The sequence below is a fragment of the Ylistrum balloti genome, unplaced genomic scaffold (assembly GCF_031769215.1).
Source record: "Ylistrum balloti isolate Yb309-2 unplaced genomic scaffold, AGI_CSIRO_Ybal_v1 Utg370484, whole genome shotgun sequence".
Lineage (NCBI taxonomy): Eukaryota > Metazoa > Mollusca > Bivalvia > Pectinida > Pectinidae > Ylistrum > Ylistrum balloti.
In genome coordinates, this window is record NW_026782316.1 from 419924 (window position 1) to 445482 (window position 25559).

Sequence of the window (25559 nt, forward strand, 5' to 3'; positions counted from 1 at the left end):
TGTAACAATATACATCTTGTTATTGAAACAATATATTTTATATTGTAACAATATACATCTTCATATTGTAACGATACACTTTTTTATATTGTAACAATATATTTTTTTATATTGTAACAATATATTTTTTTATATTGCAACAATATACATCTTCATATTGGTTTTAATCCAAATTGCCATTGTTGTCCTTGAATACCATTTTTTACATTCTAGGCACTTTAAATAAAATACATTTGACACATTCCAGATATGGCTTCACCAAGTATTCATATCTTTGTGTCTTGTATATAAACATCTGCATCTTTCATTTCTACTATGAGAAATATCCACCAAAATGTCAGTCATCTTCGTCAGTGTCCTCTGCCAATACCACACTGGTCTGGAGGACAGATTGAGATTGTGTGCTCGTCTGAGAGCTACCAAAAAACAGCGATCGAAACTGTAAATAAACAGATAAAAGGTTTTGAGGGAAGCTATATAAAAATAGACGCTGTAGGCAAATACCAATGAAACATGAGGCTTAATATCATCTCATGTTGACACCTTTATTTGTGAATTAATATCCAGTAAGAAAACAAACACATTATCCCCTTGATATCTGATATTGTCTGTGTTACATGACAATAAAGTAAATTATGTTAACCTTTTATTTCTGTTATCTTTTACTAGTTAGGAAACATTACTGATGTGTGCATAATTTGAAAAGATAGTTTACAATTTCATTCATGGAAATTTACAACCAATCACATTTAAGTGGTCAGTTTAAAAACACATTCTTTGTTATCACTACAGCAGTTCTAGATCAGACCGCAGATGATCTACATGTACTCTAAATCTAAGCTGATTGAATCAATATCATCTGGTCAGAACCAGTGTGATATGTCAGGAATACATCCAATTATGATTCAGTATAAACAGGAACTAGAACACTGACAAGTCAGAAAGGGCCCGCTATGTGTTTGACCCAAATAGTCAGCTTCAGTTGAGTGTTACAATCCTTGTAAGCTGTCAGAGTCAAGTGGGAAGCATTTTTACATTACCCTCGACAACCTTGCGATGTTGTGCAAAGAACTTAGAAGAAACGAGAAATGAAGGTGGACAGACGGTTTGGTGACAATATTTGTCTTTGAAACTTGAAGTTGGTTTGTGACACTCTGCATTCCCAAGATATATAAATACATCAAGTTTGGTGAATATCGTTCGAACGACATGGAAGTTAAGGGCAGACAAGTTTTGGTGACAAAGGGCAATAACTCTGCAAATATTTGTCGTTGAAACTTGAAATTGGTTTGTGACACTTTGATTTCCAAGATATATAAATTTAGCAAGTTTGGTGAATGTCGTTCAAACAACATGGAAGTTACAGGCCGGACAAGTTTTGGTGACAAAGGGCCATAACTCTGGAAATTTTCGCTGTAGAAACTCGAAATGAGTATGTGCCACTCCGTAATGTGAAGATATGTATGTATATGTAGTTTCATAAAGATACGTGAAGTTGTCTCCGAGAAATGCCAGAAGCAAAAAAATGGACAGACAGACGGACGGACAGATGGACGGACAACCTGATTACTATAGGGCATCCACATCTCCGATGTGGGGCCCTAATTATTTTGATAGTTTCGTATGTAGGTTTTTGAATAACTTGTATTTGTGATCACTGCTATCTCTGTGTTCCATTATATTTATCCACAATATCAAGGGTCTGTCAGTATATATATACCATGTATATAGAGATAGATTTTACACAATGTGCATGTGGTGATTTTTGGACATTACACCGTATTTACAAATTGGATGCTGTACACGACTACTGGTCAAGTTTTACTCCTCAATGCTTTGAGAAATGCTTACTGTTTTGCACATAACTTGCCAATTTTGTCCAGAAAGTTTTATGACAAAATTCCATGTGCACAAATACATGTGTATTTTGACCTTACCAAAGACACAAAAATAGTGAGAATAGGCTGGATACACAATTATACATGTAAATCAGAAAATGTACCAGCCTACCTATAACTGGATATTGTACCTTTTTCCTGGGTGGTGTGCCTGGAACAACATCATCTTCCTCCTCCTCATAATCATCATTTTCATTGAAAGATAAATTTGAGACACTTGTATCAAAAAACTGAAAATGGAAAAGATAGTCTATTAATGAATATATTCAAAATCACAAGATATGGACTGATAATCAAACATCAGCTACCGATTGATTATACCTTAGTTACAGACGTATTATCATAACATAGTTACTGACTAATTATCATACCTTAGTTCAGACTAATTATCATACCTTAGTTACAGACTGATTATCACACCTTAGTTACAGACTGATTATCCTACCTTAGTTACAGACTGATTATCACACCTTAGTTCAGACTAATTATTATACCTTAGTTACAGACTGATTATCACACCTTAGTTACAGATGTACAGATTATTATCATACCTTAGTTACAGACTAATTATCATACCTCAGTTACAGACTAATTATCATACCTTAGTTACAGACTGATTATCACACCTTAGTTCAGACTAATTATTATACCTTACTTACAGACTGATTATCACACCTTAGTTACAGACTTATTATCCTACCTTAGTTACAGATGTATTATCATACCTTAGTTACAGACTAATTATCATACCTTAGTTACAGACTGATTATCACACCTTAGTTACAGACTGATTATCCTACCTTAGTTACAGACTGATTATCATACCTTAGTTCAGACTTATAATCATACTCTAGTTACAGACTGATTATCATACCTTAGTTACAGACTGATTATCCTACCTTAGTTACAGACTGATTATCATACCTTAGTTACAGACTAATTATCATACCTTAGTTACAGAGATTATCACACCTTAGTTACAGACTGATTATCATACCTTAGTTACAGACTAATTATCATACCTTAGTTACAGACTGATTATCACACCTTAGTTACAGACTGATTATCATACCTTAGTTACAGACTGATTATCACACCTTAGTTACAGACTGATTATCACACCTTAGTTACAGACTGATTATCATACCTTAGTTCAGACTAATTATTATACCTTAGTTACAGACTGATTATCACACCTTAGTTACAGACTGATTATCATACCTTAGTTACAGACTGATTATCATACCTTAGTTACAGACTGATTATCACACCTTAGTTACAGACTGATTATCCTACCTTAGTTACAGACTGATTATCATACCTTAGTTCAGACTAATTATTATACCTTAGTTACAGACTGATTATCACACCTTAGTTACAGATGTATTATCATACCTTAGTTACAGACTGATTATCACACCTTAGTTACAGACTGATTATCATACCTTAGTTACAGACTTATTATCATACCTTAGTTACAGACTTATTATCATACCTTAGTTACAGACTGATTATCATACCTTAGTTACAGACTGATTATCATACCTTAGTTACAGACTGATTATCACACCTTAGTTACAGACTGATTATCCTACCTTAGTTACAGACTGATTATCATACCTTAGTTACAGACTGATTATCACACCTTAGTTACAGACTGATTATCCTACCTTAGTTACAGACTGATTATCATACCTTAGTTACAGATGTATTATCATACCTTAGTTACAGACTAATTATCATACCTTAGTTACAGACTGATTATCACACCTTAGTTACAGACTGATTATCATACCTTAGTTACAGACTGATTATCATACCTTAGTTACAGAGACTAGTTACAGACTGATTATCATACCTTAGTTACAGACTGATTATCATACCTTAGTTACAGACTGATTTAGTTACAGACTGATTATCTACCTTAGTTACCTTATTATCATACCTTAGTTACAGACTGATTATCACACCTTAGTTACAGACTGATTATCCTACCTTAGTTACAGACTGATTATCACACCTTAGTTACAGACTGATTATCACACCTTAGTTACAGACTGATTATCATACCTTAGTTACAGACTGATTATCATACCTTAGTTACAGACTGATTATCATACCTTAGTTACAGACTGATTATCATACCTTAGTTACAGACTGATTATCCTACCTTAGTTACAGACTGATTATCATACCTTAGTTACAGACTGATTATCCTACCTTAGTTACAGACTGATTATCCTACCTTAGTTACAGACTGATTATCCTACCTTAGTTACAGACTGATTATACAGACTGATTATCATACCTTAGTTACAGACTGATTATCACACCTTAGTTACAGACTGATTATCATACCTTAGTTACAGACAGATTATTATCATACTGATTATCATACCTTAGTTAGTTATCATACCTTAGTTACAGACTGACCTTAGTTACAGATTATCATACCTTAGTTACAGACTAATTATCATACCTTAGTTACAGACTGATTATCATACCTTAGTTACAGACTGATTATCCTACCTTAGTTACAGACTGATTATCCTACCTTAGTTACAGACTGATTATCATACCTTAGTTACAGACTGATTATCATACCTTAGTTACAGACTGATTATCCTACCTTAGTTACAGACTGATTATCCTACCTTAGTTACAGACTGATTATCACACCTTAGTTACAGACTAATTATCCTACCTTAGTTACAGACTGATTATCCTACCTTAGTTACAGATGTATTATCATACCTTAGTTACAGACTGATTATCATACCTTAGTTAATTATCATACCTTAGTTACAGACTGATTACTACCTTAGTTACAGACTGATTATCATACCTTAGTTACAGACTGATTATCACACCTTAGTTACAGACTTATAATCATACTCTAGTTACAGACTGATTATCATACCTTAGTTACAGAGATTATCATACCTTAGATTATACAGACTGATTATCCTACCTTAGTTACAGATGTATTATCATACCTTAGTTACAGACTAATTATCATACCTTAGTTACAGACTGATTATCACACCTTAGTTACAGACTGATTATCATACCTTAGTTACAGATTATCCTACCTTAGTTACAGACTGATTATCATACCTTAGTTACAGACTGATTATCCTACCTTAGTTACAGACTGATTATCATACCTTAGTTACAGACTGATTATCATACCTTAGTTACAGACTGATTATCATACCTTAGTTACAGACTAATTATCCTACCTTAGTTACAGACTGATTATCATACCTTAGTTACAGACTGATTATCATACTTTAGTTACTGACAATTTATCTATTATTCCTTCGTAACGAACCTTTGTTACAGACTGATTGGGTATTACTGGGCTGTCCTGAGAAGCTGTCGTTGTAGCTATGGGAACCTCGATCCGAGATGAATGTGGTACTGGACTTTCTGTTCTAGGGGTGTTTCCTCGTGGATGTTTTACAGCTGATTCTTCAGGTCTTTGGTTATAGGTTACTAAAGTCATATCAGTTTCATCATTTATCATTTCATCATCAAAATCCCCTTCCATCAGTTCAACATAAGCCATCTCTAAACGTTCACTCCTATTTTGTTTTTCTGTTCTGTAGAAACAATCACATCATTTATTCCTACAGCACTTTTACAAGTTTTAATCTCAATGACAAAACAAAATCACTGGTGATAAATACTAATACAACAAGTACTTAGATTGTGAGTTTATTTTGAATCACACTCTGATTAAACACTGTTGACTATAATTTTTTTCAATAATCATCATTTTTGTTAAGTAAAGAGTGTGTTGTAAGAAGTATTGATTGCTATATATTTCAGATTACAGAGTACAGGAAAAAAGACTTGAGTAATTTGTATAGTTTATGGGAACTGAAACAAAGAGTGAAGTTTAGGATATAACTTATACAAGGATAAAACATCATTGATATGTTATGTCTGACATGTGGCTCTTGGCAAACATTTTAATCCCTAGATCTGTAAGTTAAAGTGATATACATTCACTATTCTAATCTTAATAAGCATTAATAATAATTACATAATAAATTTGTGTTCTTACCCGAGTGTGATGGGAAACAATTGAGAGACTATAAATTCAACTAAAATCAAGTCAGTAGGACAATGTCACCCCAGATCTACAAGTAGCCTACACAAATGATGACATCACAGATAAGAAGTAAATGTAAATAAATGCCAGGGGCAGATAATTCATTACTTACATATATCTAGGGACAGATAAGCTATTACCTACAGATATCTAGGGGCAGATAAGCCATTACCTACATATATCTAGGGGCAGATAAGTCATTACCTACATATATCTAGGGGCAGATAACTCATTAACTACAGATATCTAGGGACAGATAAGTCATCACCTACATATATCTAAGGGCAGATAAGCCATTACCTACAGATATCCAGGGACAGATAAGTCATAACCTACAGATATCTAGGGGCAGATAAGTCATTACCTACAGATATCTAGGGGCAGATAAATCATTACCTACAGATATCTAGGGGCAGATAAGTCATCACCTACAGATATCTAGGGACAGATAAGTCATCACCTACATATATCTAAGGGCAGATAAGCCATTACCTACAGATATCTAGGGACAGATAAGTCATAACCTACAGATATCTAGGGGCAGATAAGTCATTACCTACAGATATCTAGGGGCAGATAAATCATTACCTACAGATATCTAGGGGCAGATAAGTCATTACCTACAGATATCTAAGGGCAGATAAGCCATTACCTACAGATATCTAAGGGCAGATAAGTCATTACCTACAGATATCTAGGGACAGATAAGTCATCACCTACAGATATCTAAGGGCAGATAAGCCATTACCTACAGATATCTAGGGACAGATAAGTCATAACCTACAGATATCTAGGGGCAGATAAGTCATTACCTACAGATATCTAGGGGCAGATAAATCATTACCTACAGATATCTAGGGGCAGATAAGTCATAACCTACAGATATCTAGGGGCAGATAAGCCACTACCTACAGATATCTAGGGACAGATAAGTCATCACCTACATATATTTAAGGGCAGATAAGTCATTTCCTTCAGATATCTAGGGACAGATAACTCATTACCTACAGATAACTAGGGACAGATAAGTCATCACCTACATATATTTAAGGGCAGATATGTCATTACCTACAGATATCTAGGGACAGATAAGTCATCACCTACATATATCTAAGGGCAGATAAGTCATTACCTACAGATATCTAGGGGCAGATAAATCATTACCTACAGATATCTAGGGGCAGATAAGTCATCACCTACAGATATCTAGGGACAGATAAGTCATCACCTACATATATCTAAGGGCAGATAAGCCATTACCTACAGATATCTAGGGACAGATAAGTCATAACCTACAAATATCTAGGGGCAGATAAGTCATTACCTACAGATATCTAGGGGCAGATAAATCATTACCTACAGATATCTAGGGGCAGATAAGTCATAACCTATAGATATCTAGGGGCAGATAAGTCATTACCTACAGATATCTAGGGACAGATAAGTCATCACCTACATATATCTAAGGGCAGATAAGCCATTACCTACAGATATCTAGGGGCAGATAAGTCATTACCTACAGATATCTAGGGGCAGATAAATCATTACCTACAGATATCTAGGGGCAGATAAGTCATTACCTACAGATATCTAAGGGCAGATAAGCCATTACCTACAGATATCTAAGGGCAGATAAGTCATTACCTACAGATATCTAGGGACAGATAAGTCATCACCTACAGATATCTAAGGGCAGATAAGCCATTACCTACAGATATCTAGGGACTGATAAGTCATAACCTACAGATATCTAGGGGCAGATAAGTCATTACCTACAGATATCTAGGGGCAGATAAATCATTACCTACAGATATCTAGGGGCAGATAAGTCATAACCTACAGATATCTAGGGGCAGATAAATCATTACCTACAGATATCTAGGGGCAGATAAGTCATAACCTATAGATATCTAGGGGCAGATAAGTCATTACCTACAGATATCTAGGGACAGATAAGTCTTCACCTACATATATCTAAGGGCAGATAAGCCATTACCTACAGATATCTAGGGACAAATAAGTCATAACCTACAGATATCTAGGGGCAAGTAAGTCATTACCTACAGATATCTAGGGGCAGATAACTCATTACCTACAGATATCTAGGGGCAGATAAGTCATTACCTACAGATATCTAGGGACAGATAATTCATCACCTACATATATCTAAGGGCAGATAAGTCATTTCCTTCAGATATCTAGGGACAGATAAGTCATTACCTACATATATCTAGGGGCAGATAACTCATTACCTACAGATATCTAGGGACAGATAAGTCATCACCTACATATATTTAAGAGCAGATAAGTCATTTTCTTCAGATATCTAGGGACAGATAACTCATTACCTACAGATATCTCATTTCAATTTGTCATATGGTATTTCGTGATCAATTTTTTGGACCTCTTTAACATTGTTTGTCACACAATGTTTTTATGTGTAAAATGTATGAATAGAAACAGGTTTTTTCATCAATTTCAACAACATAAAGAACTGTGCAAAATACAAAAGTGTCCAAGTTACACAGATTTTTATGGTATACACTAGATTTCCTTACCCCTGTTTTTGTCTGCGGTGGTTGCTGGTATCCTCTTTTGTGTTGCGGTCTCCATCCCCACCGTTAGATGGTCCTTGCTGATTGCAGGAGGTTGTGTGACCACTGGGTTTTGCTTTTCTGTGAAGTTGATGAATTCTTAATTAAACAACTTAATAATTGTTTACTTTTCAGTAGTCACATTTAACTCGCTTTAGGTAAAAGAAATAAATTTTGCCAAAAATTATATTGTTAAACATAGAAGTCATTCATATCATTGGTTTTATATAATACCTAAACTGAAGTATTAGAGTGAACAGTTTATGAACAACATAATCTGATAGATTTGTGGCGCCACAATACATACACCCCAGTGTCATATAGATATAATATCACCAGAAAACGAGGTGAATACATCACTTTTAATAATAAATTCATCAGCCTAAAAATACTTTAATATTAACATTCTCTAGAAAATGTGATATCAGACACTCGAGACCATTTTTATTTTTACAATATTTATGGTATTTTTCATTTCATTTACTTATTGGTTTACATATCACCACCCTTCCTCAAGAAAACATTCCTACATTTGTTACATAAATCTTGTAAATAGTCCAGTTATTATATATAATGACACACACTATAAACAGTTAATGTTGTTATACTGCAGTATAAACATACATATTTCAGCAGCTATATAATTTCAGCACATTTTGGCATTGAAATATTGCATTAAATATAACAGCACAAACTGTTGCTTGTGTACTGTTTATACATAGCAATAATCACTGATGCAGGAAATCCCTATTGTGCTATTATAACAAAAATGTATTAAAAGTTATTAGTATTAAGTAAGTTTACAACATGATATATCAAAGCTTTTTGTATAATAGTTCAAAATCATATTTATATAGTTTAGAAGGATCCTGCTTTGAAAATATTTTCAATAAAAAGATCAACAAAATCCTATAAGACAGAATTTGTCTTTTGTAAGTGGTACCTATTCTGTTTCTGAGGAACATTCCTTGAAGATGAAGCTTGCTGTGATGCAGCTCCAGACTGAGATGGTTGTTGGTCAGCTAGAGTTGCCAGGACAAAATTGGCTTCAAATGCACTGTCACTGTCTATACAAAGAACTACAGGCCTGCAAGTACAATAGAACATTACAAGTACAGAGAAACAATACAAGCATAAACAAAAGGCATACAGGACCTGTAGCTAACCTGCTTTGGTTTAGCCAAAATTGCTTTATCCAAACTGTAGGAGAAAGATTTTAAAAGCTAATTCGGTTTGACCAAAATTACTTAACCCAAACTGTTGGAGAATGATTTTAAATGTATTTCCTCAATGTGTCTACATTCCCGATCTTTAGCTAAGTCAAATCCATTGTTTATAAGCAATTGAATCCCCTCCATTCAATGATACTTGAGACCATAACTGATCAAAATCATTTCACCTCTATTCAAAAAGATATTCTTTACACAAAACTGGTTTCCCTTTCTCAAATAATGCTAGACTAAATCTGGTAAGAATTCATTCCTTCTTTTAATATAACTAATAACAATTTGTAGGAAAATGCTGACAGATCAATGACAGATGCTGCAACTGTCATCTGGTCAGGGAAGCTAACTAGAGATACACTATAGAATACATTTTAGAAACACAGTGGGAAAACACACACACAAACTAGACAACTCAAAGTATAATCCAACAAAAGGCCCTATGGGCATGTATCACTCACCTAGTTAAATGCTTTTCACAAACACATAAACATCATATCTCATTGACATTCAAAGTGGGTCCATATCAAACTATTTAAATCCATCACCATAAGTTAAAAGACTTCAAAATAAGAATATCTAGAATTAAGTAACCGTAATGCTGCTGAGATGTCCCCTGAGACCACCATATTTTCATCATATGTAAGGAAACACTTACCTTCCAGAAGTCTCAAACTGTATAGAGATGGGCATTCCAGTGGCTTCTCCAAAAGATAGAATGGCCTACAAAGTAAGTATACAGCAGTAATGAGATGTATGTAAACTGTGTGGAAGGTATTTACTACAGCAGTAGTGAGATGTATGTAAACTGTGTGGAAGGTATTTACTACAGCAGTAGTGAGATGTATGTAAACTGTGTGGAAGGTATTTACTACAGCAGTAGTGAGATGTATGTAAACTGTGTGGAAGGTATTTACTACAGCAGTAGTGAGATGTAAGTAAACTGTGTGGACGGTATTTACTACAGCAGTAGTGAGATGTATGTAAACTGTGTGGAAGGTATTTACTACAGCAGTAGTGAGATGTATGTAAACTGTGTGGACGGTATTTACTACAGCAGTAGAGAGATGTATGTAAACTGTGTGGACGGTATTTACTACAGCAGTAGTGAGATGTATGTAAACTGTGTGGACAGAAATAATACAGCAGTAGAGAGATGTAAGTAAACTGTGTGGACAGAAATAATACAGCAGTAGTGAGATGTATGTAAACTGTGTGGACAGAAATAATACAGCAGTAGAGAGATGTATGTAAACTGTGCAGACAGTAATAATACAGCAGTAGAGAGATGTATGTAAACTGTGTGGACGGTATTTACTACAGCAGTAGAGAGATGTATGTAAACTGTGTGGACGGTATTTACTACAGCAGTAGAGAGATGTATGTAAACTGTGTGGACGGTATTTACTACAGCAGTAGAGAGATGTATGTAAACTGTGTGGACGGTATTTACTACAGCAGTAGTGAGATGTATGTAAACTGTGTGGACGGTATTTACTACAGCAGTAGAGAGATGTATGATGTATGTAAACTGTGTGGACGGTATTTACTACAGCAGTAGTGAGATGTATGTAAACTGTGTGGACGGTATTTACTACAGCAGTAGTGAGATGTATGTAAACTGTGTGGACGGTATTTACTACAGCAGTAGTGAGATGTATGTAAACTGTGTGGACGGTATTTACTAAAGCAGTAGAGAGATGTATGTAAACTGTGTGGACGGTATTTACTGCAGCAGTAGCGAGATGTATGTAAACTGTGTGGACGGTATTTACTACAGCAGTAGAGAGATGTATGTAAACTGTGTGGACGGTATTTACTACAGCAGTAGTGAGATGTATGTAAACTGTGTGGACAGGATTTACTGTGACAAGTTTAGTGTACTCTCTTGTGTATAGGAAAGCAGAAACATACAGGATTAAGATGGATTCCTGTACATGTTCATGCAGTTTTCTCTTCTTAATGAAAATGCAAGGTGATTTGTAATTTTTGTCCTGGATTTATAAAGTTATAACACTATTAACAGCTTATTTGTGAAATAAATCAGATTATGAAGACAAGTTCTTACCAAAGACATAAAAATAGCTCAACAAAATGAATAAATATATTCAATAGTCATCAAGTGATTCCTGAGTATTTCCTACTTCTTTTGTTTAATATGTCCACAATATAACAAAGGCTGTCAAAGACGGGTTATGCTCCCCAAAAGAGTGCCGTGGACACAATATATGCCGCCACAAAATATAACGATCAAGAAAAACCATAAAAATCGCCACTTCCAGCACATCCATCCATTGTAGTAGTGACATTGAGCAAGTTTCGTGAAAATCTGATCTTTAGTTTAGGAGGAGTTGCGTTCACAAGGCTCCACTATGAGCAAGCTACAGATACAAAGTTGAAAATGGCATAAATCTTACAAAAATCAACGAACCAAAAAATCACCCCTTCATGCACATCTACCAATTGTAGTAGTGACATTGAGTAGTATCATGAAAATCTGATGATTAGTTTAGGAGGAGTTGCGTTCACAAGAAATGGACGAACGGACAGACAGATGGTGAAGATGATGCCAATATACAACCGCCTCCTGCGGCGTATAAAATAAGGAAGGGCAATAAGAGAGTTATGATTTTGTACACTGCTCTCCTACTTGTTGAGATCTATTTACCTAGGAAGTTTCATGTTGATACCCCTTATGTTTTAGTGTAATTCTCCTGACAAAATTTAAGTCAGAAAAATAACAAAGGGCAAACTCCTAAACGATATGAAAAAGAGCAATGATTCTCTTGTGCATTGTGCAAAGAGAGTGATGGTTCTGGTGCACTGCACTTCTCCTTGTTGAGATCTATCTACCCCTATGTATGAAGTTTTATATTGATACTTCTTATAGTTTTTGTGTTATACTCTGGACAAAATTATGAAGGACGAACAGAAAATGAGACGACTGTATGCTCTCCCTTTGGGGAGCATAAAAAGGAGCAAATTATCATATAACACTCGCTATTCGTGAAAATAAATGAAAAAAATACCCACAACCCCATTTCTTAATAAGAACACAAATGGTGATATCTGTGGGCACACTGACCTGTCAACTGTCAAACAAGGGCACACAACTCTACTGATCCACACACTGACAAAATCCTTTAAACTGAAGATATTTGCCTGTGCTGGCCTATCAACTATCAAACAAGGGTATACAACTCTACCGTAAACACACTCACCCGTAACTCCTTCAGACAGAAGGTGATTTCTGTGTCAACGCCCACCTGACAGCTATCAAACTCACTAGGGTCAAGGTTCAACATTGTGTGCATAACTTTGTTTGGATCTAAAAAGAAATATGCATCATACATGAACTTAATCAAAAAACTTGCTTATGATATGACTACACTAGAAAATAATAAGAGAGTAGATCATAATTTATACCTCTGCATATTGGTATGTATTACTTTGGTTTTTTACATTCAGTTCTGATAAATTTAAAAGACCTAGGGAAAGGAGAATACCTTAATTTAACATTCCATTCAAAATTTACCTGGTTCTTCTTCTACATAATTCTTTAAGCTTATTCTTTCAGGAGATGCAATCAGAGTTATCTCCTCTTGATTATTTTGAAAATTCAGAACAGCATCTGACAACAATCTACAACAAAAATTTCATTTATTCAATATAAAATCAATTAAGATATTAATCTCAAAAACATCAATATATTATCAACCAAACACTGAATACAAATCTTGATAACCTTTGATCATACGACAGGCAACATAGTTCTCACTTATTTATGGGATGGGCTGTGAGCCTTTGAGTATAATCTGATATACTAAGGATGTACTGTGAGGTTGGGAGTATTGTCTGATATACTTAGGATGGGCTGTGAGCCTTTGAGTATAATCTGATATACTAAGGATGGACTGTGAGGTTGGTAGTATTGTCTGATATACTTAGGATGGGCTGTGAGGTTGGTAGTATTGTCTGATATACTTAGGATGGGCTGTGAGCCTTTGAGTATTGTCTGATATACTTAGGATGGGCTGTGAGGTTGGTAATATTGTTTGATATACTTAGGATGGGCTGTGAGGTTGGTAGTATTGTCTGATATACTTAGGATGGACTGTGAGGTTGGTAGTATTGTCTGATATACTTAGGATGGGCTGTGAGGTTGGTAGTATTGTCTGATATACTTAGGATGGACTGTGAGGTTGGTAGTATTGTCTGATATACTTAGGATGGGCTGTGAGGTTGGTAGTATTGTCTGATATACTTAGGATGGGCTGTGAGGTTTGTAGTATTGTCTGATATACTTAGGATGGGCTGTGAGGTTGGTAGTATTGTCTGATATACTTAGGATGGACTGTGAGCTTGGTAGTATTGTCTGATACACTTATGATGGGCTGTGAGGTTGATAGTATAATCTGATATACTAAGGATGGGCTGTGAGGTTTGTAGTATTGTCTGATATACTTAGGATGGACTGTGAGGTTGGTAATATTGTTTGATATACTTAGGATGGGCTGTGAGGTTGGTAGTATTGTCTGATATACTTAGGATGGACTGTGAGGTTGGTAGTATTGTCTGATATACTTAGGATGGGCTGTGAGGTTTGTAGTATTGTCTGATATACTTCGGATGGACAGTGAGGTTGGTAGTATTGTCTGATATACTTAGGATGGGCTGTGAGGTTGGACAGTGAGGCTGTGAGTAGTATTGTCTGATATACTTAGGATGGGCTGTGAGGTTGGTAGTATTGTCTGATATACTTAGGATGGGCTGTGAGGTTGGTAGTATTGTCTGATATACTTAGGAGGTTGGTAGTATTGTCTGATATACTTAGGATGGGCTGTGAGGTTGGTAGTATTGTCTGATATACTTAGGATGGGCTGTGAGGTTGGTAGTATTGTCTGATATACTTAGGATGGGCTGTGAGCCTTTGAGTATTGTCTGATATACTTAGGATGGGCTGTGAGGTTGGTAGTATTGTCTGATATACTTAGGATGGGCTGTGAGGTTGGTAGTATTGTCTGATATACTTAGGATGGGCTGTGAGGTTGGTAGTATTGTCTGATATACTTAGGATGGACTGTGAGCTTGGTAGTATTGTCTGATACACTTAGGATGGGCTGTGAGGTTGATAGTATAATCTGATATACTAAGGATGGGCTGTGAGGTTTGTAATATTGTCTGATATACTTAGGATGGGCTGTGAGCTTGTTGATACACATGTCTTTGGAGAAGATTGCCTGGAGGGTCTCACATTCTATAAAGGCCAGGTTGTGGGTCTTAAGTATACCTACAATTGTAAGAATACAAATTAAAACAAAATACTTTTTATGATATGAAAACAACAATATCCTTCTGTTATAAAATGCAGCAAACATATAGAAACTGCCAAAAATTACAAGAGATGAGACTCAATTTCACATTTTACAAGAATTTCATCGATCAGCAACCTTGTAAATTATGGCATGATACAATAAGACTTGTTATGTATACAATGATATATCTAACTACGCCTGTTTATGATGATTTACTTCCCTGGATTATGTCATGGTCTATAGCTACACATTTAACATTCTTATCATAATGTGACTGCAACTAAGGCAGATTAGAATACAGGCCCAAGATTTCTTTTAGATTCACTTTGATTATAAAATCTATAAACATACCATGTTTACAATGAAGTTGGAACACTAGTCGTGCTTCTTGGATATTCATTTTGATCTTACATCTCTCAACCGTCTTCTCAATATTTGCCATCGATTTGAATACGGTTAGACAGGACTATTGAAAAAAGTCAGATATCAAATTTAAAAAGAGATCAAAAACATAACCTTAAAACAGAATTGTTTCATCTAATATCTAAATCTTATATATAAAATAAAAGAAAGTATAAACATTCGAATTTAAATTAAATGAATTCATCAGATTGGTGAAAATACTTTACATTACCAATTACGACATGATAATTTCTCACCTTCATTCCAATTTTACACCGAAGAGCATCCTCCTCACTGTTTTGAGATGAAATATCAGAAACACCATCATCATAATCTTGGAAAAATGAGGGAGAAAACAGGAAGCATGCATAGGCTGATCTGGAAGAATTTACTGTCCGCAAAGCCAGCTGTCAATCAAAGAAAACAACCTGAAAGTTAAACACTTTTTACAAATCAAGTACAACTGAAGCAATAAGAGGTAATTTCCAAGGATTTAACGATCCAAGTTGTAATTCCATAAAAATATTGAACATTTTCAATAGTACTGACAAAATATGGTACATGGCAGGTTGGGGAAAATGACAAATTTGTGTATAACAGGCAACCTGACCTATTATATTCCTGTTGGAGTATGAATTTATCCCTAAAAAAAGCTAAAATTTTTAAACAGCAACAAAAGCTACATCTCATAAAAGTCGCATTAATCTACGATGAGGTAAATAATTTTTTACTAAATGATCCTTACTAAAAGTGCTGGCTACTTAGAAGCTTGATATAACAATGGCCGGCATAGTAACTGTACTATATCATAACATAAACAATATAAGCTGGAAGTACAGCATCTATTTTTGGTGCTTGGCCATATGCAAATAAAAAATTTTTTTCATAACATAAATGCAACTTTGGGAAAAAATTTTGATACATCTGAGATTAAAGTGATTTTAACTGTTTAGTTAAAAATCCATTTCCCAATTTGGGTATTATAGGCTAGCTTACATATTATATGCAAATTTGTGGCTTTCCCTGACCTGTATAATGTAGGGCTATTGGAACAGTTTAATTTCTTAATTGGTTGAACTTATTAAATACTGACCCCATGTTCTAAAGGTTCAAAATATAGTTCATCTCCAATTCTTGACAAGGAATGGATTGCTCTTCCAAAGACTGAAAGAAATAATTCAAAGATTATATTAATAAGTTAATCATAGCATTTCCGAAATAAAGATTGCATGCATATTTTCTACGGAGATGTCTCATATCTTACATAAGAAACTGCTGAATATCAAAAGTTCTCATAGGTTAACAAGAACAATGTCCATCTACATGATCTAGGGCTGAAATAAACTGGGTTAATTATGTTTACAATTTATGAAATTGTACAAAAGATAGCTTTTTTTAATACAACTATAAATAAAATTCCTTAATCCAATGGAGCATAAAATGACTACTTGCATTTTATCCAGAAAAGTATAAGGTTCTGCAAGTACATACATGGGAAAGGAAAAATATTTGAACCTAAAAATGTTCATATATGATGGAGGGGTTACAGCACTGGAAAATGTTGAAAGCAAGTAAGACATTGGAGTAACAAAAGACAAAAACTTAACCGTCCAAAAACATATATGAATAACAAAATATTTAGTTTACTATTCGAGGCTCTGGTTCAACTTCATTGGAGGATTCAGTTTGGAGTACACCAGCTCAGTATGGTCACCTCAGGCGAAGAAAGACACTGAACCAATTGCAAATGTACAAAGGCGTGCAACCAGAATGTTTCAACACATGAAAAACATTGACTATAAAGAACGACTACAAATGTTGAATGTACCATTTTTGAAGTTCAAACGCATAAGAGGGGATATGATTGAGGTGTTCAAAGAGGGGACACAAGTCAGAAGTATGACAACACGGTAACAATTGGCTTACTACAAATAAATTGATGTATGAAACAGTCTACCAGTTTACAAAGTAACAGCTACAAACGACCATCTGTTGGAAAACAGACATTACAAAGGGAGAATCATTCCATGAAATATTATTGTAATTCAAAGTATGGACCAGTCACCGAAATAAAAACACAAAAAAAACTAGCTGCATAAGATTTTTTCTGAACTGCCCATAGAGGACCAAAAACTCTGCAGGCAAGTACAACACAAGTAAACACGAGTATTAGTAAGTAAGTTTGCTACTCATATATGTTTCTGCACCTTTGATGTGAATGCCTGGGATGATACACTTCATATTGGACTCATAACCATGCACATACTGGAGGTAGTTGCCATGAATATTATCACCGAGAAGAAATAATGTAAAAGACCAGATCAACTTCTTTCAAGCAGACCGCCATAGCCATCTATTAACCTAAAGTCGTACGAAACGGAAAGTTTCATTGGACGAGGAATACCATTCTAACCAATAATAATACGTGTTTCAGGATTACCAACGGAAGTAGTTCTCTGTGTTATTTCCGGAAATTGATCACATGAACTACTGATTTTTACAAGATGGTAAAGTTGCTGTTTATGTATATTCCTATTTCTGAACTCTGCAAATCGTTTCATTGTTAAACAGCAGCGATAATTTTACATTTAGAGAGTTCAGTTAAAATATTCATAGATTTACAATTTTCATTCCAATCATGAAATAATTATGTTCCTCCTGGGGGTGTGTCATATCTCTAGATACTGTAATAAGATTTGCATGTATTAAGCCGCTTTTATGTGTTTTGCTCTTTTAATTCCCCCTCGTTTTGAAAAGCCATTCCTTTATACTATCCTGCCAAACAGTTAGTACTTGATCGATCAATCACCTCCATGAATTTTGATAATTTTCATGTATGATCGATGCCCATTGGTGGTGATATTCCTTCAAATTCCGTTGAAGTACTCCAGTCAAAGACCACCTTAGTTTATCAATGAAAGACACTCAAATCACTTAAGTTTCTTGGAAGAGAAAGCTTTTTTGCCCAAGTCACTGTAAAAACTGTGAATGTCAAATCTGTAGAGGAGATAATTTGGAAATCGTGAAAAACATTCCTAGCAAGAGTAAATTAAGTTTCAATTTTCAATGTAATCAAATAGCTACGACCTAATGACCAGCTCAGCAATACAGCCATAAGCTTATAATGCAATGGTTTATTATGAGTTTTTTTTTGAATGATGAGGATTTCACTTTTTGCTATGATCATGCCATTGGCCTGGTATGACAGCTGGTTACAACCAAGATGTAGATATCTTAACACAGTAATCATCTAGATGCTTATTTATCCCACTCACAAGAACAATATACGATCATTGATTGGACCAGGATTTGGGTAAAGTAAGATAAATTCCCAGACATAGATAAATATGGCTGTTTAACTTATAGATGCACAGCAGCTGGTCAATGAAATGATATGGGCAAAGTAAACAGCACTTTTAGTAAAATATGGTTTGGGAAGATAGAACACTGCAATAACGTATCTCATGTTGTTTAGGATGCATAACACAAATTATTCTGAATTTCAGTTGGTACTCGTACTTGGAGATCTTCACCTACCTCACCGGTGTCATACTTTGCCCTCAAGGTTTAAAAAATTACTTGTCCCTGGAAAGATACAACACATCTTATGTACTGGAAACCTTTGTACAAAGGAGTCATTTGACTATCTTAAAACACTAGCCAGTGATGTTCATGTGGTGAGGGGTGATTTTGATGATGTAAGTAATATTTATTGACTGAGTCATGAAATTTTCACTTTTACATGAATCAAGGATTTTAGTCATGATGTACTTTTTGACAAGTTTGAAACAGTTTTTCTTTTACATTACAAACTCCTATGGATGTTTCCTAAAAGTTTGTTGATTGATTTTGTTTCAGAACCTTAATTATCCAGAGCAGAAGGTTGTTACAGTAGGACAATTCCGTATTGGTTTATGTCATGGCCATCAGGTGGTGCCCTGGGGTGACACAGAAAGTCTGTCGATGGTCCAGCGTCAGTTAGATGTTGATATCCTCATCTCTGGTCACACACACAAGTTTGAAGCATTTGAGCATGAAAATAAATTCTACATCAACCCTGGTTCAGCTACAGGAGCATACAATGCTTTAGACAGGTACTTATTGAAACTCAATAGTGTTTCCTCATGTAAACTTGATTCTTAAATAGATGTTCTTATATCAGAACTACTTAGAAATTTATGTTTGATGTTTCCTTGGCTACAATGTCACTTTCCTCAGATAAATGATCTTTGTGAAGCATAAATACATTGTGCAAGATGGTAATTATATAATACAGCTAGTGGTTTTATTACTATCTTGTACACTGTATACCAAGTGTTAATATTCTTCAAACTTGTCATGTTAATATTCTTCAAACTTGTCATGTTAATATTCTTCAAACTTGTCATGTTAATATTCTTCAAACTAGTCTTGAAAATATTCATCAAACTAGTCGTGTTAATATTCTTCTAACTAGTCGTGTTAATATTATTCAAACTTGCCATGCTAATATTCTTCAATTTTGTCATTGGTCTGTTATACACAACTAACCTGAAATTGAATTGTAAGAAAACAACGAAGTATGTAACAAATTGTTTATTTTGTTGCTGAATGATGCCATAATTCAACAGTAATAAGAAAGTTTTTGTTTTCCAGCAATACTGTTCCATCGTTTGTGATTTTGGATATACAACAGTCAACAGTGGTAGCCTATGTATACAAATATATAAACAATGATGTCAAAGTTGAGAGAATTGAATATCGCAAAAACTGAAAGGATTCAGTGAGGACATTTCACTGCAACTGATCAACATTTCAACATCTTTTTTGTCTCTGTGACTGTGCTCTGGATACATTTGTGCTACACAATATTTCATTGGATGAAGATTTAACTTTGTTTTCATTTTTGTTATCTCATTGTTACAATTCTGGTGTAGTGAGACATTAACCAATGTATCTTGTTATCTCCCTTAAGGCAACACAGTCTTTGGAAGAGACAAATCTCTTTTTTGATTAAAGCACAGTGTATCTCAACTCTCAGCTGTAACCACTAATTTCTATTTGTTGTTAATCAAATGTTGTACATTAGATAAATTAGTGATTCAACACTGACAGATGTACCACATGGTAACCATAAGGTTTTTGGGTAAATTACTTATGACTAATCCTCGAGATTCATTGTATATTGTAGATAATTATATGTACATAAAAATACATTTGTTCAACTACAAATACAATGGTTGAAATGGAGCCACAAGTGTAAACAGGTTCTAGGTTGTGTTCAGAAAGGGAAACTGTTTGAAATTAATATAATCAGGATTTTAGTATATATTTCAGAAGTGTTTGGTTTGAAATTACAGAATTGTTTCTGACAGTTTGAATGCTGGTCTAAAATATTTCATAAAATGATTATTTCATCTTTATGTCAGTACTTCACGATTTGAAAAGCTGGGTTTCTTTCCAGAACACTTTCATTACCAGATCATCAATGCAAGGTTTCCATAAGTAAATTAGTCAGAATATCAACAGAATTTATCTCATTCTGTCCTGTTATCAGTGTAATAATATGCAATACATAACTACCTACGTATCAGTGTAATAACACCCATTTTAAAAAAATACACACATGCAAGCAGAGCTGTGGTTGGCTGAAGGTCCACTGTGATGTCATAACTTCATGAAATTGCTTGCATTGTTACATCAGTAAAGAAAGATAACGAGAGAAAATATCACCAAACTGAATGCAGTTTAATAAAAAGAAAAATATTTTCACAAATGCTTGCAAAAGTATCTGTGATACAGAATCTTTCAAACATTTCATGTGAGATTTATGAAACATAAACACATTAAGAGGTGCTGTACATGGAATGCTTTGTTGTATTCAAGAATACATCCTTAAGTAAAACATTTGCAAACTTTTCATTCAGCTGTAGAATACTGCACGGATAAACATGTTTGACTTTCAATACAAGTTCACAGGTATGTAATGTGAGTACTGATTACATACTGGTCTTAATTCAAGGCATGAAAATAAAAGAAATAATATTGTCTTAACGAAAATTGAATCTAAATACACTCTTCTTGTTAAATTGGAAAGAATGTGAGCATCGTTAACGATGGAAAATGTACATTTCTTAAGGATAATATACATAACCACTGTTGTGTTGCTGTAATCTGTTATCATCACTGTTTAGGTTTTGTTAAAATTCCTTCATTTATGGACTTTTTATGTTCAGTGTTTGTCTGTGAATTTATTTATATATAAATTAGAAAAACAAATATGTATTAGAAAATACACAACCTGATAGAACCAATGGTGTTGTCTTATCTGTCACAGTATTTCTACAGCTGGTGTTGTCTTATCTGTCACAGTATTTCTACAGCTGGTGTTGTCTTATCTGTCACAGTATATCTACAGCTGGTGTTGTCTTATCTGTCACAATATTTCTACAGCTGGTGTTGTCTTATCTGTCACCGAATTTCTACAGCTGGTGTTGTCTTATCTGTCACAGTATATCTACAGCTGGTGTTGTCTTATCTGTCACAGTATATCTACAGCTGGTGTTGTCTTATATGTCACCGAATTTCTACAGTTGGTGTTGTCTTATCTGTCACAATATTTCTACAGCTGGTGTTGTCTTATCTGTCACAGTATATCTACAGCTGGTGTTGTCTTATCTGTCACCGAATTTCTACAGCTGGTGTTGTCTTATCTGTCACAGAATTTCTAAAGCTTGTGTTGTCTTATCTGTCACAGTATTTCTACAGCTGGTGTTGTCTTATCTGTCACAGTATTTCTACAGCTGGTGTTGTCTTATCTGTCACAGAATTTCTACAGCTGGTGTTGTCTTATCTGTCACATTATTTCTACAGCTGGTGTTGTTTTATATGTCACAAAATTTCTAAAGCTGGTGTTGTCTTATCTGTCACAGTATTTCTACAGCTGGTGGTGTCTTATCTGTCACGGAATTTCTAAAGCTTGTGTTGTCTTATCTGTCACAGTATTTCTACAGCTGGTGTTGTCTTATATGTCACAGTATTTCTACAGCTGGTGTTGTCTTATCTGTCACAGTATTTCTACAGCTGGTGTTGTCTTATATGTCACAAAATTTCTAAAGCTGGTGTTGTCTTATCTGTCACAGTATTTCTACAGCTGGTGGTGTCTTATCTGTCACGGAATTTCTAAAGCTGTTTCTGTTTTTGAAATTGTCAGATTACTGTTGCATCACCTTAATAAAAGTTAAATGATGTCTTTATGAAATTATCATTTGGAGCATCTGACTACACTGAAAGACTTCAGTAAAATCTGTCAGTATGACATTCCTTGGTACTTGATGTCCTTAAAATTCCCTGCTCATTGAAGTTGGCGAGAATATACACGGACTTCATCAACAGCAGAAATTTGTTGTTCACAATTCAGAGAGGAGTCCATCACACTTCAGAATCTACCACAAAAACTGATTAGATTTTCTGTTAGTGTAACAGAGGTCATTATTTATTTTAATGCCTCTGCTAGGAATTGAACCTGGGACCCCTGGCTTACTAGTCTGATGCTCAAGCAATCAAGCTAAAGAGAAGTTCTCTTTTGCCCAGTGGTATATTGCGGCTAGTATTTACCAGGGATAATTAGATCTTCAAACTTGTAAATGTAAGCCAAACCTATGCATCACAAAAAGGCATATGTGTAATACAGAATTGAAAAGAATAAATTTTCCCCATTTTAGGTCATCTGACCCGAAGGGTCGAGATGACCTATAGCCATCGTGCTTCGTCCGTCGTCGTGTGCCGTGCGCCGTGCGTCGTCCGTAAACTTTTCATTCAAAAAACTTCTTCTCAAATACTAGAAGGCCCAGGGGGCTAATACTTGGCCCATAGCATGCTGGCACGGAGCCCTACAAAGTTTGTTCAAATGAATGACCTTGACCCACTTTCAAGGTCACAGGGATCAAATATGTTAAAATATACAAACAACTTCTCAATAAGCAAAAGTCTATGAGTGCTGATATTGGGTGTGTAGGATGCTTGGAGGAAAGGCTACCAAGTTTGTTCAAATGAATGACCTCAACCCACTTTCTAGGTCATAGGGGTCAAATATGTTAAGATTTTTAAACAACTTCTTCTCAACAACCAAAAGGCTCAGAATGCTGATATAGGGTCTGTAGGATGCTGGGATGAAGAGCTACCAAGTTTGTTCAAATGAATGACCTTGATCCACTTTCAAGGTCACAGGAGTCAAATATATCAAAATATACAAACAACTTCTTTTCAATAAGCAAAAGTCCAAGAGTGCTGATAATGGACCTGTAGGATGCTGGGATGACATGCTACCAAATTGTTCAAATGAATGACCATGACCTACTTTCAAGGTCACAGGGGTTAAATATGTTAAAATATGCAAATGACTTCTCAATAACCAAAATGATTAGAGTGCTGATATTGGGCCTGTAGGATGCTTTGAGAAAGTGTTACCAAATGTGTTCAAGTGAATGACCTTGAGCCACTTTCAAGATCACAGGGTTCAAATATGTTAAAATCTGTAAACGACTTCTTCTTAGTAACCAAAAGGCTCGGAGTGCTGATATTGGGCCTGTAGGATGCTGGGAGGAAGGGCTACCAAGTTTATTCAAATGACTGAAGCCCACTGTTTTAACGGCAGACTCACTGTTGTTAGAGTTTGGCTTGCTTTTTGTCAGATGACCGTTAAGGCCCATGGGCCTCTTGTTTATGTATGCTTCAGAATGCAAATGTCAACCGAGGCCCATGGGCCTTAACAATTATCTGAGTAGTAGTAGGGCAAACAATTGTTAACTGAGTAAAACATAATGATATTACAGCAGTTATAGTAACACTATTCAATCTACTTTCTCCAAATCCCCACTCTACTTCAGTACTGTGGCAAAAATGTGTTTTTTGAGATATTGGCCACATTGGATTTTGGACTAGCCCAAAAAGTAAAACCACTAGGTCAGGATCATCTCAGGATCTGAATTATGCATAATATTCACCTGAATCCTATAGGTGGAACATGAGAAGGAGTTTAAAATGGGTGTTTCCTTTCCCTAAAATCCCACTGATCTTCAGCTCCATGGCACCATGAGAAATTTAGAAGAAGTTTAATATGTGTTTTTCAAATTTCAGAAGACCCACAGTACCGATATAAGGCCAGTATGTACTTGGGGTGGGGTGCTTTAAAGTTTGCTCATATAAATGACCTTGGCCTTTGTTCAACACCAAGGGGATCAAACTCTGATAATCAACATCTCAAGTTTCCGGAGACCCAAGGTACTGACATTTGTTCAGTACAGGTACATGGGACTGAGTGCTACAAAATTCCCTGTTAAAAAAAGAATTATCTACTTAAGTTTCATAACACTCAGAGTTCAGATATTATGCCAGCAAGTACCTGGACCAGAGCGCTACATGCACAAATGTATAAAGTTTTCTGGTATATAGGACCTTGACCTATTTTCATAGTCATGAGTAAAAAAGAATGAAAATATTCTTCTTAAGTTCCAGAAAACAATTATCAATTGAGTACCTGGAATTCAGTTCTACAGAGTTACCACTTAAACATTATCTGAACCTATTTAGAAGATCACAGAGGTCAAATATGTTCAAAATACTTCAGAGTCTTCCTCTCAAGTTTCATAAGACCCAGAGTCCAGATATACCTGAAAGTATCTGGGATAGAGCACTTTAAAGTTTCTGCATATAAACGACCTTGACCTAGTTTCCAGGTCACAAGTTACAAATATGTTTTGAGCATGTCATAATCTTCCAAAGTTGAAGAAGACCCAGGTTGCTAATATCTGGTCAGGAAGTACCTGTGATAAAGTGCTATAAACCTTTAATTTTTAAATGGCCTTTTCAAGGTCACATGAGTAAAATATATTTAAATTATTTAAGAAACTGGTAAAATTTAGCACTTGTGAAAATGGATTATAAAATAATTATTTTGACAAGTTTGTTTAATATCCAAGTGGGTGTTACAAACCCACTGACTTGACCTCCTGCTATTAAGCTGGCAA

The 25559-nt window shown here is 35.0% G+C and overlaps 2 protein-coding genes across 2 annotated transcripts; one reads left to right on the forward strand and one right to left on the reverse strand.

Annotated features, from left to right (window-relative positions):
* Positions 1–91: 91 nt before the first annotated feature.
* Positions 92–17867, reverse strand: LOC132555407 (cell cycle checkpoint control protein RAD9A-like). The gene is made up of 13 exons (XM_060219757.1): positions 17760–17867; positions 16646–16716; positions 15810–15959; positions 15502–15616; positions 15026–15125; positions 13371–13477; positions 13057–13163; positions 10494–10558; positions 9556–9699; positions 8577–8693; positions 5233–5503; positions 2030–2128; positions 92–439 (listed from the first exon to the last, which is right to left on the reverse strand). The coding sequence occupies exons 1-13, from the start codon at positions 17791–17793 to the stop codon at positions 338–340; spliced, it is 1482 nt and encodes a 493-aa protein (XP_060075740.1). The 5' UTR covers positions 17794–17867; the 3' UTR covers positions 92–337.
* Positions 17868–18024: 157 nt separating this feature from the next.
* LOC132555405 (vacuolar protein sorting-associated protein 29) lies at positions 18025–21841 on the forward strand. The gene is made up of 4 exons (XM_060219755.1): positions 18025–18059; positions 19059–19250; positions 19411–19646; positions 20188–21841. The coding sequence occupies exons 1-4, from the start codon at positions 18057–18059 to the stop codon at positions 20303–20305; spliced, it is 549 nt and encodes a 182-aa protein (XP_060075738.1). The 5' UTR covers positions 18025–18056; the 3' UTR covers positions 20306–21841.
* The last annotated feature ends 3718 nt before the right edge of the window (positions 21842–25559 follow it).

Bases quoted from the DNA above. Each gene is read 5' to 3' on its own strand.
- LOC132555407 (XM_060219757.1), bottom strand. From the start codon at position 17,793: ATGAAGTGTATCATCCCAGGCATTCACATCAAAG. The intron at 13,164-13,370 runs GTAAATTTTGAA...ATTTCTTTTTAG, and splicing joins TTATGTAGAAGAAGAACCAG to ATCCAAACAAAGTTATGCAC. The intron at 8,694-9,555 runs GTACCACTTACA...TCAACTTCACAG, and splicing joins GTTCCTCAGAAACAGAATAG to AAAAGCAAAACCCAGTGGTC.
- LOC132555405 (XM_060219755.1), top strand. The intron at 19,251-19,410 runs GTAAGTAATATT...ATTTTGTTTCAG, and splicing joins TGAGGGGTGATTTTGATGAT to AACCTTAATTATCCAGAGCA. The intron at 19,647-20,187 runs GTACTTATTGAA...TTTGTTTTCCAG, and splicing joins GCATACAATGCTTTAGACAG to CAATACTGTTCCATCGTTTG.